This window comes from Ranitomeya imitator, chromosome 4, assembly GCF_032444005.1.
Source record: "Ranitomeya imitator isolate aRanImi1 chromosome 4, aRanImi1.pri, whole genome shotgun sequence".
Lineage (NCBI taxonomy): Eukaryota > Metazoa > Chordata > Amphibia > Anura > Dendrobatidae > Ranitomeya > Ranitomeya imitator.
This window is the reverse complement of record NC_091285.1, coordinates 658,170,919-658,186,539: the sequence shown is the minus strand read 5'-3', so window position 1 is coordinate 658,186,539 and position 15,621 is coordinate 658,170,919. Positions and strand designations below refer to the sequence as shown.

General features: G+C 45.1%; 1 protein-coding gene across 1 annotated transcript in view; it reads right to left on the bottom strand.

The window, feature by feature from the left end:
- The window catches only part of LOC138677148 (hepatic lectin-like), a 54,561-nt gene extending 39,468 nt beyond the window's left edge, over nt 1-15,093 (bottom strand). Inside the window, exons 1-3 of the mRNA XM_069767057.1 lie at nt 14,946-15,093; nt 9,188-9,298; nt 8,469-8,528 (exon numbers count right to left, since the gene is read on the bottom strand). Of these exons, the coding sequence (XP_069623158.1) occupies nt 8,469-8,528; nt 9,188-9,298; nt 14,946-15,003 (229 nt within the window). The 5' untranslated portion in view covers nt 15,004-15,093. The remainder of the gene's footprint in view (nt 1-8,468; nt 8,529-9,187; nt 9,299-14,945) is intronic.
- Between the last annotated feature and the right edge of the window lie 528 nt (nt 15,094-15,621).

Genomic DNA, 15,621 nt, shown 5'->3' with positions numbered 1-15,621 from the left:
TTTTACCTCAGTATTTGTAAGATAAATTGGCAGCCTGATAAATCCCCAGCCAACAGGAAGCCCTCCCCCCCTGGCAGTATATATTAGCTCACACATACACATAAAAGACAGGTCATGTGACTGACAGCTGCCGTATTTCCTATATGGTACATTTGTTGCTCTTGTAGTTTGTCTGCTTATTAATCAGATTTTTATTTTTGAAGGATAATACCAGACTTGTGTGTGTTTTAGGGCGAGTTTCGTTTGTCAAGTTGTGTGTGTTGAGTTGTGTGTGGCGACATGCATGTAGCGACTTTTGTGAGATGAGTTTTGTGTGGCAACATGCGTGTAGCAACTTTTTGTGTGTCGAGTTGCATGTGACAGGTTAGTGTAGCAAGTTGTTTGCAGCAAGTTTTGCGCATGGCGAGTTTTGCGCGTGGCGAGTTTTATGTGTGGTGCCTTTTGAGTATGTGCAAGTTTTGTGTGAGGCAACTTTTGCATGTGTTGCAAATTTTGTGCATGTGGCAATTTTTTCGCGTGTGCAAGTTTTGCGTGTGGCGAGTTTTCCATGAGGTGAGTTTTGCACTTGTGGCGAGTTTTGCGTGAGCCTAGTTTTTGCATGTGGCGAGTTTTGCGCGTGGCGAGTTTTGAGCGGCGACTTTTGTGTTTCGACTTTTATGTGGCGAGGTTGGTGTATGTGTGGTGAAATGTGTGCTGAGGGTGGTATATGTGTTCAAGCACGTGGTAGTGTGTGGCGCATTTTGTGTGTGTGTTCATATCCCCGTGTGTGGTGAGTATCTCATGTCGGGGCCCCACCTTAGCAACTGATCGGTATATACTCTTTGGCGCCATCGCTCTCATTCTTTAAGTCCCCCTTGTTCACATCTGGCAGCTGTCAATTTGCCTCCAACACTTTTCCTTTCACTTTTCCCCATTATGTAGATAGGGGAAAAATAGTTTGGTGAATTGGAAAGCACGGAGTTAAAATTTCACCTCACAACATAGCCTATGACGCTCTCGGGGTCCAGACGTGTGACTGTGCAAAATTTTGTGGCTGTAGCTGCGACGCCTCCAACATTTTTCATTTCACTTTTTTCCCCATTATGTAGATAGGGGCAAAATTGTTTGGTGAATTGGAACGCGCGGGGTTAAAATTTCGCCTCACAATATAGCCTATGACGCTCTCGGGGTCCAGACGTGTGACTGTGCAAAATTTTGTGGCTGTAGCTGCGACGGTGCAGATGCCAATCCCGAACATACATACATACACACACACACACACACACACACACACACACACACACACACACACACACACACACACACACACACACATTCAGCTTTATATAGTATATATATATATATATATATATATATATATGTTAGTGAGACACACACACACATATATATATATATATATATATATATATATATATATATTTCATCCAGCGCGAGATAGCTTAAAAGCCGGTAATTCAATTGCCGGCTTTTGCTATCTCCTTCCAAAACCCGACATGATATGTGACATGGTTTACATACAGTAAACCATGTCATATTCCCATTTTTTTTGCATATTCCGCACTACTAATGTTAGTAGTGTGTATGTGCAAAATTTGGGCGCTCTAGCTATTAAATTAAAGGGTTAAATGGCGGAAAAAATTGGCGTGGGCTCCCGCGCAATTTTCTCCACCAGAGTAGTAAAGCCAGTGACTGAGGGCAGAGATTAATAGCCTGGAGAGGGTCCACGGTTATTGCCCCCCCCCCTGGCTAAAAACATCTGCCCCCAGCCACCCCAGAAAAGGCACATCTGGAAGATGCGCCTATTCTGGCACTTGGCCACTCTCTTCCCATTCCCGTGTAGCGGTGGGATATGGGGTAATGAAGGGTTAATGTCACCTTGCTATTGTAAGGTGACATTAAGCCAGATTAATAATGGAGAGGCGTCAATTATGACATCTATCCATTAAGGAGATAGCAAAAGCCGGCAATTGAATTACCGGCTTTTAAGCTATCTAGCGCTGTATGAAATATTAATATATATACATATATGTGTCTCAATGACATATATATATATATATATATATATATACCTTTTTTATGTGTCCACATTTATTCTACCTATTCTATTGTAAGCTGTCAGTGTGATTTTACTGTACACCGCACTGAATTACCGGCTTTTCTCTCTAACACCGCTGCGTATTTCTCGCAAGTCACACTGCTGGTCCGTGTGTAATCCGTATTTTTCTGGCTTCCATAGACTTTCATTGGCAATTTTTTGCGCAATACGGTGACAAACGCAGCATGCTGCGCTTTTCTACGGCCGTAGAAAGCCGTATAATACGGATCAGTAAAATACGGCAGATAGGAGCTGGGGCATAGAGAATAATTGGGCCGTGTGTAATGCGTGTTTTACGGACGTATTTTATGCGCTCATACATCCGTAAAACTCGCTGACGCCGGCCTTATACTGCATGGCATACCTTTCTTTTCAATGGCCACCTGTAATGAGGAAAATGAGGAATTCTGCGCTTTCCTGCACAGTAAAACTAAAACTATGAGTGTGGCAATGCAAACCTTCCAGACAGAGGCTGGAAGAGCACTTTTGGCCTATGCGTGGTAAATTGGGTCCGTCTGGAACGTTACCGGTATACTATAGGGAAAGATTCCGACTTATCCTGCTGGCTAAGTGTATATATATACACACACACACATGTGTATATATATACAGTACATCTTGTGGTGGTTCAACTCACGTGGCAGTATACAGAGGTAGAAAAATTGGAACAAGTCTCTTTAAATCTTCGGTTGGTTTATTATTATGCAGGAAAAACCAACAAGAAGGGAAACACAGCCCTTCAGGTTATAACAGAAAAAGCAACAAAAAAACAAAGAGCTGTGAAAGAGTCCATACTTATGTGTGGGTACTATCCCGCTCTGGAGCAACGCAGGTTAAGTCTTTCTTCAGGACACAAAAACCCACTGGAGAAAACTCTCTCCAGTCTTGCTAACCCAAAGACTGCCTCTGGAGCCCAGTTAAACCCCAGACCGTGTGACTCTTTCAATCATGTTTCAAAATGAAAGGAATATTGAGGATATTACCCGCGCTGCTGAATAAAGTTCTAATCCAAACAAAATAAGTGAAAGATGGTGGTTTATTCTATGTGTTTCAAAGTATTCAATTACTTCTCCATCAGGAAATCACCATTTGTATACCAATGGGCGTGGAGAGAGGTGAATATTAATTTCTTTTAAGTAGCGGCACATGTGACTGCCCGGCGGCTGACACTGTGCATGCCACTTAATACTCATTGCCCTCCATGCACATAGTTCCGCCATGGGAAGCAGTGAGTATTCCTGCAGCTGTGAGCAGTGCATGTGTAACACCCCGGGAACCGGTTGGTACAGTGATGTTGCCTTCCCTTCGGGGAGGGTGATGTTATGCTTGGAGGCAAGGGAGATTCTCTCTATCAGGTAAGGCATTCACATTCAACACAACCTGAATCCAGGCCAGAAGGGGGAGCTCAGGACCCGGATTCAGGGGAACCTCCCTTATCTATAGGCTTCCTGGTCTGGAGGAGGAGTTAGCCAGTCTGGAGGAAAGAGTGAGAGGAGAAGGACATCTGGAACAGACGGAGAAGCCTAGCAGCCTCGTGTGAGCTGCAGCCTCTGGAAAGAGTGAGAATTGGAAGGAGTTGAAGAGTGGAGGTGCTTAGAGGAAAGGAGCACAGAGGAGGAAGAGGCTCAGGAGGGGAACAGTGGAAGGACACCCTAAGAGCCAGAGCACAGAAACCGGGTACCGGGAGCCCGAAGTCGTGTTGTCCTCCAGGACGCGCGACAGAACCGGAGGGCATAGGACTGTATGTCAATTGCCTGCATTAAGTCTGAGGTGAAGCCGTAACCTGAGAGCCCAGGTTGTGATAGAGACCCTATAAACCAGCTGGCACTGCCTATCGTACAGACATCTGTCTTAGGACAGGATAGAGGGGACTTAGCAACTAAGCTTCAAGTGGCAGGGACCTCGCCAACTAAAGTAGCGCAAGTAGAAAAGGTTTATGGACCTCAACTGGGAGAGGGATCCCCTATTGCCTCCAAGCCGGCCGGACCACAGCTACCCTGCACTTGGTACCCTGGACTGAGGACTGCTATCATCAGTAAACCAGATAAAAGACCGCAAACCTGTGTCCTCGTTCCTTGCCATACCATCCAGCACACCATCGGTGCCCTACACCTGGGAAGCCCTGGGGACCCTGTTTCACCTGTGGGAAGCGTCACCACGTTGCTGCATACCATCACCCCAGAAGACCCCTTTAAGCAGCGTCGGTCCCCACTGACCGAACACCACAGGTGGCATCATTAACAATAAACTTTATTCATAAAACCCTTAAAAGACCTTTCTCCTTTTTAATTGGGCGCCCAGGGCCACGGACCGGGTCGCATCCACCGTGACATCCCCTTTAAGAGCGTCCGGACCCGGTACCGAGCACCCCGCTGCCCTAGTAGGGCATTCCACATGATGTCCCTGCCATGCGCTGCTTACAAGTATAAAGCAGCTGCTGGCATCACTACAGGAAGCTGCGTGGGAGCCCAGGAAGGTAAGTATAATGGTTTATTTTTGGGTTTTTTTTGATTTGGGGGCTAATCATACCAGTATAAAGATGGGGTCGTGCATACACAGATAGGGATTGAGCCATGCATACAGATAAGGATGGAGCCATGCATACAAGGATAGGGATATTGATGGGGCCAGGCATACAAGGATGGGGATGGAGCCATGCATACAAAGATAGGGATGGAGCCATGCATACAAAGATAGGGAGGGGGCCATACATACAAGGATAGGGATGGAGCCATGCATACAAGGATAGGGATGGAGCCATGCATACAAGGATGGGGATGGAGCCATGCATAGAAGAATAGGGATGCGGCCATGAATGCAAGGACAGGGATGGAGCCATGCATACAAGGACAGGGATGGAGCCATGCATACAAGGATAGGGCTGGAGCCATGCATACAATGATAGGGATGGAGCCATGCATGCAAGGATAGGGATGGGGCCATACATACAAGGACAGGGATGGAGCCATGCATACAAGGATAGGGATGGGGCCATGAATACAAGCAAAGGGATGAGGCCAGGCATACAAGGATAGGGATGGGGCCATGCATACAAGGATAGGGATGCAGCCATGCATACAATGATAGGGATGCAGCCATGCAGACAATGATAGGGATGGAGCCATGCAGACAATGATAGGGATGGAGCCATGCATGCAAGGATAGGGATGGGGCCATACATACAAGGACAGGGATGGAGCTATGCATACAAGGATAGGGATGGAGCCATGCATAGAAGAATAGGGATGGGGCCATGAATACAAGCATAGGGATGAGGCCAGGCATACAAGGATAGGGATGGGACCATGCATACAAGGATAGGGATGCAGCCATGCATAGAAGAATAGGGATGGGGCCATGAATACAAGCATAGGGATGAAGCCAGGCATACAAGGATAGGCATGGGGCCATGCATACAAGGATAGGGATGCAGCCATGCATACAATGACAGGGATGGAGCCATGCAGACAATGATAGGGATGGAGCCATGCATGCAAGGATAGGGATGGGGCCATACATACAAGGACAGGGATGGAGCCATGCATAGAAGAATAGGGATGGGGCCATGAATACAAGCATAGGGATGAGGCCAGGCATACAAGGATAGGCATGGGGCCATGCATACAAGGATAGGGATGCAGCCATGCATACAATGACAGGGATGGAGCCATGCAGACAATGATAGGGATGGGGCCATGAATGCAAGGATAGGGATGGGGCCATGCATACAATGATAGGGATGGAGCCATGCATACAAGGATAGGGATGGGACCATGCATACAATGATAGGGATGGAGCCATGCATAGAAGAATAGGGATGGGGCCATGAATACAAGGATAGGGATGAGGCCAGGCATACAAGGATAGGGATGGGGCCATGCATAGAATGATAGGGATGGAGCCATATATACAAGGATAGGGATGGGGCCATGCATATAAGGATGGGGATGGAGCCATGCATACAAGGATGGGGATGGAGCTATGCATACAAGGATGGGGATGGAGCCATGCATAGAAGAATAGGGATGGGGCCATACATACAAGGATAGGGCTGGAGCCATGCATAGAAGAATAGGGATGGGGCCATGAATGCAATGATAGGGATGGAGCCATGCATACAAGGATAGGGAAGGGGCCAGGCATACAAGGATAGGGATGGGACCATGCATACAATGATAGGGATGGAGCCATGCATACAAGGATAGGGAAGGGGCCAGGCATACAAGGATAGGGATGGGACCATGCATACAATGATAGGGATGGAGCCATGCATAGAAGAATAGGGATGGAGCCATGCATAGAATGATAGGGATGGAGCCATATATACAAGGATAGGGATGGGGCCATGCATATAAGGATGGGGATGTAGCCATGCATACAAGGATGGGGATGGAGCCATGCATACAAGGATGGGGATGGAGCCATGCATAGAAGAATAGGGATGGGGCCATGAATGCAAGGACAGGGATAGAGCCATGCATACAAGGACAGGGATGGCATACAATGATAGGGATGGAGCCATGCATAGAAGAATAGGGATGGGGCCATGAATACAAGGATAGGGATGAGGCCAGGCATACAAGGATAGGGATGGGGCCATGCATAGAATGATAGGGATGGAGCCATACATACAAGGACAGGGATGGAGCCATGCATACAAGGATAGGGATGGAGCCATGCATACAAGGATGGGGATGGAGCCATGCATACAAGGATGGGGATGGAGCCATGCATAGAAGAATAGGGATGGGGACATGCATAGAAGAATAGGGATGGGGCCATGAATGCAAGGATAGGGATGGGGCCATGCATACAAGGATAGGGATGGAGCTATGCAGAGAAGGATAGGGATGGAGCCATGCATACAAGGATAGGATGGGGCCAGGCATACAACAATAGGGATGGGGCTATGCATACCATGAGGCCATAAGGACAGAGGGTTTATGGAGCTGTGCATGCCCTCAGAGCTGCAGCTCCCAGAAAGAGACATTTAGAAAGCCAAATTGATTGCAGCGAGCGTGCAGGAAAGCAGAGCACAGGAGAGGATACCAGAAGGGGACCAGCCCCGAGAAGGCTGCCTCCTTGTGAGGCGCAGAAATCTGGTAGCCGGAACACTGAGGTTGCGAGGACCTCCACGTCTTACATCAGAGACCGGCAGGACAGCTAATTGCACGTTATCTGTCCACACCTACACCCAGGAGGCACGGTGACACCCCGCAGATCCGGGTCATCTAAGAGACCCTATACAGGCTCAAGTCACCAGTCATATGGGTTTTGTCCTATCCAAACAGGGGGACAGAGAGAGAGAGATAACATCTGTGAGGACCTTATGTGAAGCTTAGCAGTATGGGACTACACCACTACAGCGCAAAGGAAGGCTTTTACTTTCCACTTGGATAAGGGGACTCTGGACTTGCCTCCGAACCGGCCGGACCCTACCTGCCCTGTTATCCAGTGCCCTGGACTGTGGCTGCTGAAGTCTTCAGTAAACGAGGTAAAGAGACTGCAAACCTGTGTCCTCGTTCCTTACTGCACCTCTCACCATTCTACCATCTACACACTGGGAAGCCCTGGTGATATACTTCACCTGTGGGAAGATATACCATCTAGCTGCCATAACATCACCCCAGCGGACCCCTTAAAGCAGCGTCGGTCACCCTGACCTAATACCACAGGTGGCGTCACGAACATAAACTTTATCCTTTTAAAGACCTTTCCCTTTTACATGGGCACCCAGGGCCACGTACTGGGTCGCAGCCACCATGACATCCCACTGTGAACACCGGACCCGGTACCGAGCACCCCCCAGCCCTGGCGGGCGACTCACATACAAGAATAGGGATGGGGCCATGCATACACGGATAGAGATGGGGCCATGCATTCAAGAATAGTGATGGAGCCATGCATTCAAGAATAGTGATGGAGCCATGCATTCAAGGCTAGGGATGAAGCCATGCATACAAGGATAGAGATGGTGGCCAATCATACCAGGATAGGAATGAGGAGCCATTCATACAAGGATAGGGATGAGGAGCCATGCAGGCAAGGATAGGGATGAGGAGCCATGCAGACAAGTAAAGGGTTGAGGAGCTATGCATACCAGGATAGGGATGAGGAGCCATGCATACAAGGATAGGGATGAGGAGCCACGCAGACAAGGATAGGGATGAGGAGCCAAGCATACCAGGATGGGGATGAGGAGGCCGTGCGAACCAGGATGGGGATGATGGGACAGTACATACCAGGTTTATACTTAAGTCAATAAGTTTTTCCTTTTTTTTCTGATAAAATTTCGAGCCTCAGCTTATACTCGAGGTAGTTGATAGTACATTCTATGGGGTCACGTGCTCCATTTATGATCACATTACCTTACCTTTTTTCCTGAAGGCATTCATCTCGTGTGATGTCACCAAATCTTTGCTAGATCCATCGGCTGTTTAGGAAAACAAAAGTATTATATTTTTAATTAGTGCAAAGGGAAGGGAGGTTATTCACATGTTTAAGACAGTGACTCCCAACCTCGCTACAATAGGGAATGCCTAAAAAATGTCCACCAACACGGAACCAGTTTTTCATCACCTCATATAATCATTATATCAATAGCATGGAGCAATAGGGACTCCTATGTCATTATATGACAGCACATGGCACAGAGGCAAACCCTTCATCTGCTATGAGAAGCCCGGAGGAAAGAGGACCAGCCAAATGACCATCACTGCTTCGCTGTAAGAACTTGGAAGAAAATGTGTCAGAAATATTTTGGTGCAAAATATTAGTTCACTAGTTCAGAGGTGACATAAGGAATCGTATCAACATGTCAAGTGAAGCCACTGGGTTACATTTGGCACAGTGTCTGCCTGCCCCATCGTGTTTTATGCTGCCTAAATTCTAGACAGTATTAAGAAATCTGCCCAACTTTCTACGCTACGTAGGCCCCATATAGTCTGCCATGACCATTTTCTAAGGAGTCTCAAAAATTCTCAGAGTCAAACTTTCCGGTGCCTTTATGTCACCATGTAGCCCCAAATATAACAGTCCAATAGAATATAATGAATGATGGCATGCAGTAAAAAAAAGGAATTACATTATTACCTCCAGAAAATGTAATAATAAAGAGAGCCATGATGAGAACATACAATAGCACCAGCAGCCCATAGGAGATCCACGCTGTTTTTATCGTGTGAGAATTAAACCACCTTCTTCCTGTAATAACAAGATAAATTTCAATCTTAAGAGTTTTCCAAGTTCAGACAAAAAATGGTGAAGTGATTGTTTGAAGCATTGCTGTGTGAAGTTAGGAGTACCATCCATGGAGAACAGTATGTGAAGATCATTGAAAATGGATAATTGAGGATTTATCAGGCGAGTAATGTGCCTTTATTATTTTATACTATTTCCTTTCCTTGCCAAGTTATTAATTTCTTAATGAGTGAGTGTTGTACATAGGACGGAGAGCGCAAACGTTTTGTGTTTCCTGTAGAGGTAACACGCAAATAGGTCGGAAGACCTATGGAGGCCAGTGGAGATGGTCTGTGCATAGGCGGACAGGGAGCTTTCCTGAAGCTATGTTGCCGACACTACAGAATGGCAGCGCAGCTCTTGGGTTCTGTTTCTGGCAGCTCCTGGTTCCCTTTCTTTATCTTTTTTTGCACTTACAGACCAACATATAACAAAAAGGAATGCAAAAAAAGTCTCATAAAATATAACATTTTATTTAAATATATTAAAAAATGAAGTTCAAAGTCAAAGAAAAAGAGATGTGACCAAACAAAAAGTTCCTGAAAGTGGAACCAATACACATGTACAAAGCATATGTAAGGCTAGGTTCACATTGCGTTAGTGCAATCCGTTTAGCGGATACGCTAACGGAATGCGCTAACGCAATGTCCAAAAAGGGATCGCGTTTGGCAATCCCGCTAGTGCAGATGCCCGATCTGCGCTAGCGAAGAACGGACCCTGAACTCTGCAAGCAGCGTTCGAGGTCCGTCCGAAAATAACGGGACATCGCTGACGCATGTCAAAAAAGGCATACGTTAGCGATGCGTTAGCGATCCATTAGCACATTGCAGTCAATGGGTGTGCTAATGGATCCGTTACATAGCGTTAATTGCGACAATTGCGCCATGTAACAGATTCCATTAGCAGACACCCACTAACGCAATGTGAACCTAGCCTAAGGGGGCGTGCAGGCGGCTGGTTTGGGCCCTGCATTCCTGTGCATGCCTACCTAATGGTACGTTGTGTGTTTACTGTGTTCCCTGTGCAATATATGATAGCTGACACTGTATATTAATGGCTGACACTGTTCTGATATCTGTGTGTCAGGGACAAGAATAGGGACAGTCAGTGGCAGTGGTGGGTCAGTACTGTCAAGGGTTATGGCAGGTTAGTTGCGGGTTAGACACACTGGGGGGGCACTATAGAGTTAGATATTAGATTGAGGCACTATAGAGTTAGATATTAGATTGAGATAAGAACTGGATTTAGCAGCAGTTGTGATAGTTGAAAAAGGGGGCGGGGCCAGTGTAGTGATAGGGAGAGTGCCTTTCTGAGGTAATTTTCAGTTAGTGGGAGGAGCTAGAGCAGTGTGAGGAGAATTGTTCTAGAAGGAGTTGTCGTTGTCCAGAGAGAGAAAGAGACAAAAAAGCTGGAAAGGAGAGTTCCGAATAATGAAAGATTGAGTAGGTGAAATACCCTTCTATAAACACCTCAAGTCAGGGAGCATTGCTATGACTATTACTCAATAATTTAGTGGGAAAGAGAAGATAAGCAATTACTTATAAAAAGATGGTAAGTTACTGAAAGAGGGATAATGTACAAGTGTACTGGTCCACCAGCCCCGACGCACGTTTCACCCAAAGGCTTCATCAGGTGTTGTGATTCTCTCTTTGCACTTGTCTGATATTATATATTTTATTGCTTTTTTTCATAGATTTTTTTTTTGAGTTGTGCTGAAGTTCTGTGCCTACAATGTCCTTTTTTCTGATTTTATTATGTATGTCTCATTTTGAATATACATAAAGTTTACGTCAATTTTACATGGACCTTTTTGCTTCCAATTTGCATTTGGCTATGATAGTTTTTAGTGCGTTCCCCTTATATGAGTAGGCCATTTTATATGTATTCATTCTTTTCTGTGATGAGTTGGTGCCAGTATGTATGCACCGTCCATAAGAAGAAATGGATCCCTGGGAAGCGGACAAGAGAATCGGGGGAATAGGAGCAAAGTGAATATGGGCAGCACGGTGGCGCAGTGGTTAGCACAGCAGCCTTGCAGCGCTGGAGCCCTGGGTTCTAATCCCACTCAGGACAACATCTGCAAAGAGTTTGTATGTTCTCTCCGTGTTTGCGTGGGTTTCCTCCGGGCACTCCGGTTTCCTCCCACATTCCAAAGACATACTGATAGGGAATTTAGATTGAGAGCCCCACAGGGGACAGTGATGATAATGTGTGCAAACTGTAAAGCGCTGCGGAATATGTTAGCGCTATATAAAAAAAAAAAAATAAAGATTATTATGATTATATGAACATTTGTTGAGTATTTTCTGGGGGTGTGAACATTCACACCTTTCTACCAGATACTGCCAATCCCATCTTACTGGGTCAGAAACTGCTAGACTGCTAGTGCTGTGATTGTCAGCATGTAGAAGGGAGTGGTGAAAGTGCACCCCCAGAGAAGATTCTGGAGAAACACCCAGTTGGTTTGCAAGCAGAAATTTCACATTCTGCATATCAAAAACAACAAATGTGAATAGCTCTGCAATGGAGCAAAGCAGCGCAAAAGAGAAAGAGCGACAGAATCAGGGGCACAGGGTTGTTTTTTTTTTTACAAGGTATTTAACTCCATATTATTGAACAAATCCCAGGTCCTTTTAAAAATAATTACATAATGAGTCAATTATGTTACTAAACTATAGCTGCAGCAATAGAAAATGACTATAAGAAATTTGATCACTTCTATGAAACCCTTCCCTCCAGCTGTACCTCACCAACAAATACGGGGCACATAACAAATGACGCTAACAACACAGTCTGAGCAGCACTGGTCTAAGGCACTGAGAGGGAAGGTACGGGACATTTTCTGTATAAATCAAAATAACTAGAAAAATCCAATTAAGGCTAATTTCACATTTCCGTCGCTATTCGGCTGTCACAAATCGTCGGCGCGACGTACCGACGGACATTTGTGAAATAGTGTATATCGTGAGCAGCAGACGCAGTTTTTCAATGGGTCCGCTGTCCAGTCTAAAGTCTCGGGGAGGAAAAAGAGAGCGAGCGAGATTTCCTGCCGGGCATGCGCAGTCGGAAACACAGGATACAACGTACAGAAAAACGTTCCCTTGAACGTTTTTTGCAAAAGACGGGCCATCACATTTTGCAGGATCAAATGCACGGTGGACAAAACGTGAGTCCATACGTCGCTAATACAAGTCTATGGGAAAATGCAGGATTCTGCAAATTTTTTTCTGCATTTTCAAAAATTGACGTATTGTGACGGTAGCAGAAAGACAGAAATGTGAAAGTAGCCTTAGGTGGCATGATTCTGCAGCAGCGTTAACTAAGCTCACACGCAACTATTCAGAAAACAGCTGGAGAAGTCATAGATAAATAGGAGACTGGTGGAACTGCAGGCCTATTAGCTAGTTTTGGGGTGGCAGCTTGTTGATAATGAAAATATTTAATCAAACTACCCACTGGAGCATTTGCTTCACCTCGGCCGTGATGGCTTGCCTTCGGGCTTCTGGCACTCGGTATGGTCTCGGGCTCTTTGACATTGTCATATTGTATCACAGAGGTTCGCCCGGTCAACTCTGAGAATACGTCCGTATTCCACTGCACCAGAGCCCGAGCCTCCCAACGCTGCTGTTTGGTGAGAGCCTCATTTATTTTAACCTGAGACTCTGCTGTGTCCTTGTCCGGTGCCCAAGGGATCCCCGTTGGTATGACCGGAGTCACCTCCGTGAGCAAACATTCCCGGTTCTTCCTGGCTTTTAACAGGTTGACATGGTATAATTGTTCTGGTTTCTTTTTTTCCGGGTTGGTACACTCTATGATTCATTTCTCCCACCTTCCACTGTATCTCATATTGCCCTTGCCACTTGGCCATGAGCTTACTCTCTGGGGTGGGCACTAGTGCCAACACCCGTCTCCTTCTTTAAAAGGTCCTGACCGTGGCTCTTTTATTGTACGTACGGCTCTGTGCGGCCTGGGCATCCATTAGATGCTCTTTTCCTATGGGCCGCACTGCCACAATCCGGTCCTGCATGCTCCATATTAACTCCACAAGCCATCAAAGAAAACCTGCTTAAATTTTTGTACCAGCAGTGACATAAGGTCACCCAAAAGCAGTGTGAAAGACTGGTGGAAAGCATGCCAAGACACAAAAAAGCTGTGAATGAAAATCATGGTTATTCCACAAAATATTGATTTCTGAATGCTTCCTGAGTTAAAACATTAGTATTGTTGTTTCTAAATGATTATGAACTTGTTTTTTTTGCATTATTTGAGGTATGCAAGCAATGCTTTTTTTTGTTATTTTGACTATTTCTCATTTTCAGAAAATAAATAAAAAATATGTTGGTTGGAACTTCCGAGACATGTTGTCAGTAGTTTATAGAATAAAAGAACAATTTACATTTTACTCAAAAATAGACCTATAAATAGAAAAATCAGACAAACTGAACATTTTGCAGTAGTCTCTAAATTTTTGCCAAAGCTATATATATATATGTGTGTGTGTTTTGAAGAATATGTCCTTTGACAGCAATGTGTAAATGACATAGAGAATTTCTCTATGTAAAAGCTCATGTTAAAATCGCATTGCATTCGGATAGCAATCGCCCTGCACTCTGATGTAAATCGTGTGAAAATCGGTGTGAAAAATTGGATTGTACTCGCATGAGAAATGCATGACACTTGCATTACGCTCATTCATCTTTGCAGACACAAAATCGGACCAATTTCCAATTTTAAAATCGCTAGCGTGTCTCCAGCCTAAGGCTGCATTCACACGCTGTGGTCATGGTTCATTTTTTGTTGGGATTCAGAAAAAAATTGTGCCAAAAATATGGTCCTGAAAAAAAAAATCCCCAAACACCTCAACCAAAACATATGAACCCAGCCTAAGATGTGGAAGTCAAGTTTTTTTTAATTTTACGCTGGTAACCAGGGTAAACATCGGCTTACTAAGCGCGGCCCTGCGCTTAGTAACCCGATGTTTACCCTGGTTACCCGGGGACCTCGGGATCGTTGGTCGCTGGAGAGCTGTCACACAGCGACCAAACAGCGACGCTGCAGCGATCGACATCTTTGTCGGTATCGCTGCAGCGTCGCTGTGTGTGAAGGTACCTTAAGGGGTATCGTTTCTCCTTGCGGAGAGTGACATACCGGCTCTGGCATGCCAAGGTAAGGAGTATTATTCACCCTGCAATCCTACTTCGGGAAATTTAATATGCAAATTGCCTCTTCAGAGAGTAAGAGCACTTGAACTTTATAGTGTCACCTGTTGGAAGCGGCAGGTCTCGGTCCTTAAAAAAAATTTTTCCTAAGCTTTTGTGAAGCTTATGAAAAAAATATGACCCTCCCATGGAAGAGTTAGGCCTCTTTCACACTTCCGTTTTTTACAATCAGTCACAATCCGTCAAAATGTTGAAAAATACAGATCCAGTGCAGATTGTAAAAAACGGATGCACTGGATCAGTTTTTTTGACGGATCCATAGCGTTTTCCAAGCGATCTGTAGCGTCGCTTGGAAAACTGATTGACAGGTTGGTCACACCTGTGTTTGACAAGTGTGACCAACTTTTTACTATTGATTAAAGTAATAAAAAAGGAGTTGAAATAATTCCTACCTGAATGTTCTTCATTATCATAAAGTCTCTGATGGTCAATGCTGCTTTCGGACTCCATGTTCACAGAAGAAATGATAAATTATCTAGTGGTTTTTATGCTTAGATCGGCTGAATCAGAGAGGAAGTGTCCAGGATGAAAACATGTTTGTCTCTTATTTCACCAGTCAGATAATTGTACTTGTTAAATTTCCAGTAGCAGTCTCGTGAATCATGTGACTTAGCTCTGTGATGTCCCTTTGGTACTGGTCTTAGTCATGAAATATTTGTTTCCAAGGAAATTGGGTGGACGGTCAGACATATGAGGAGTATGGGAGTTGTATTTGTGCACAGCTACAGTACAAAACATGGACCTAAAATGCAAAACATGGAATTATAGAATTTAAGATTTAATTTTGTGTATCATTTAGAGATGAGTGAATCAACTAAAGTCAGTTGGAATCCCACCAGCCTTTAATTTGTTGATTTGTACAGGGCTAGGTAAGGGTTTAATAATAATAATAAAAATCTTAACCTCAAAGACAGATCACCAGTTCCGCCTCCACAGGTCCCAGTCTGATTCTTCGAGCTGCTCTTTTCAACGTTTTCTTTTGCTTCTTCTCAAAAAGTGACGTCCTCTATCTCCATGTTCACTGTAAGCTGTGGTTTTCATCTCTGACAGTGTAAAAAAAAAACACCG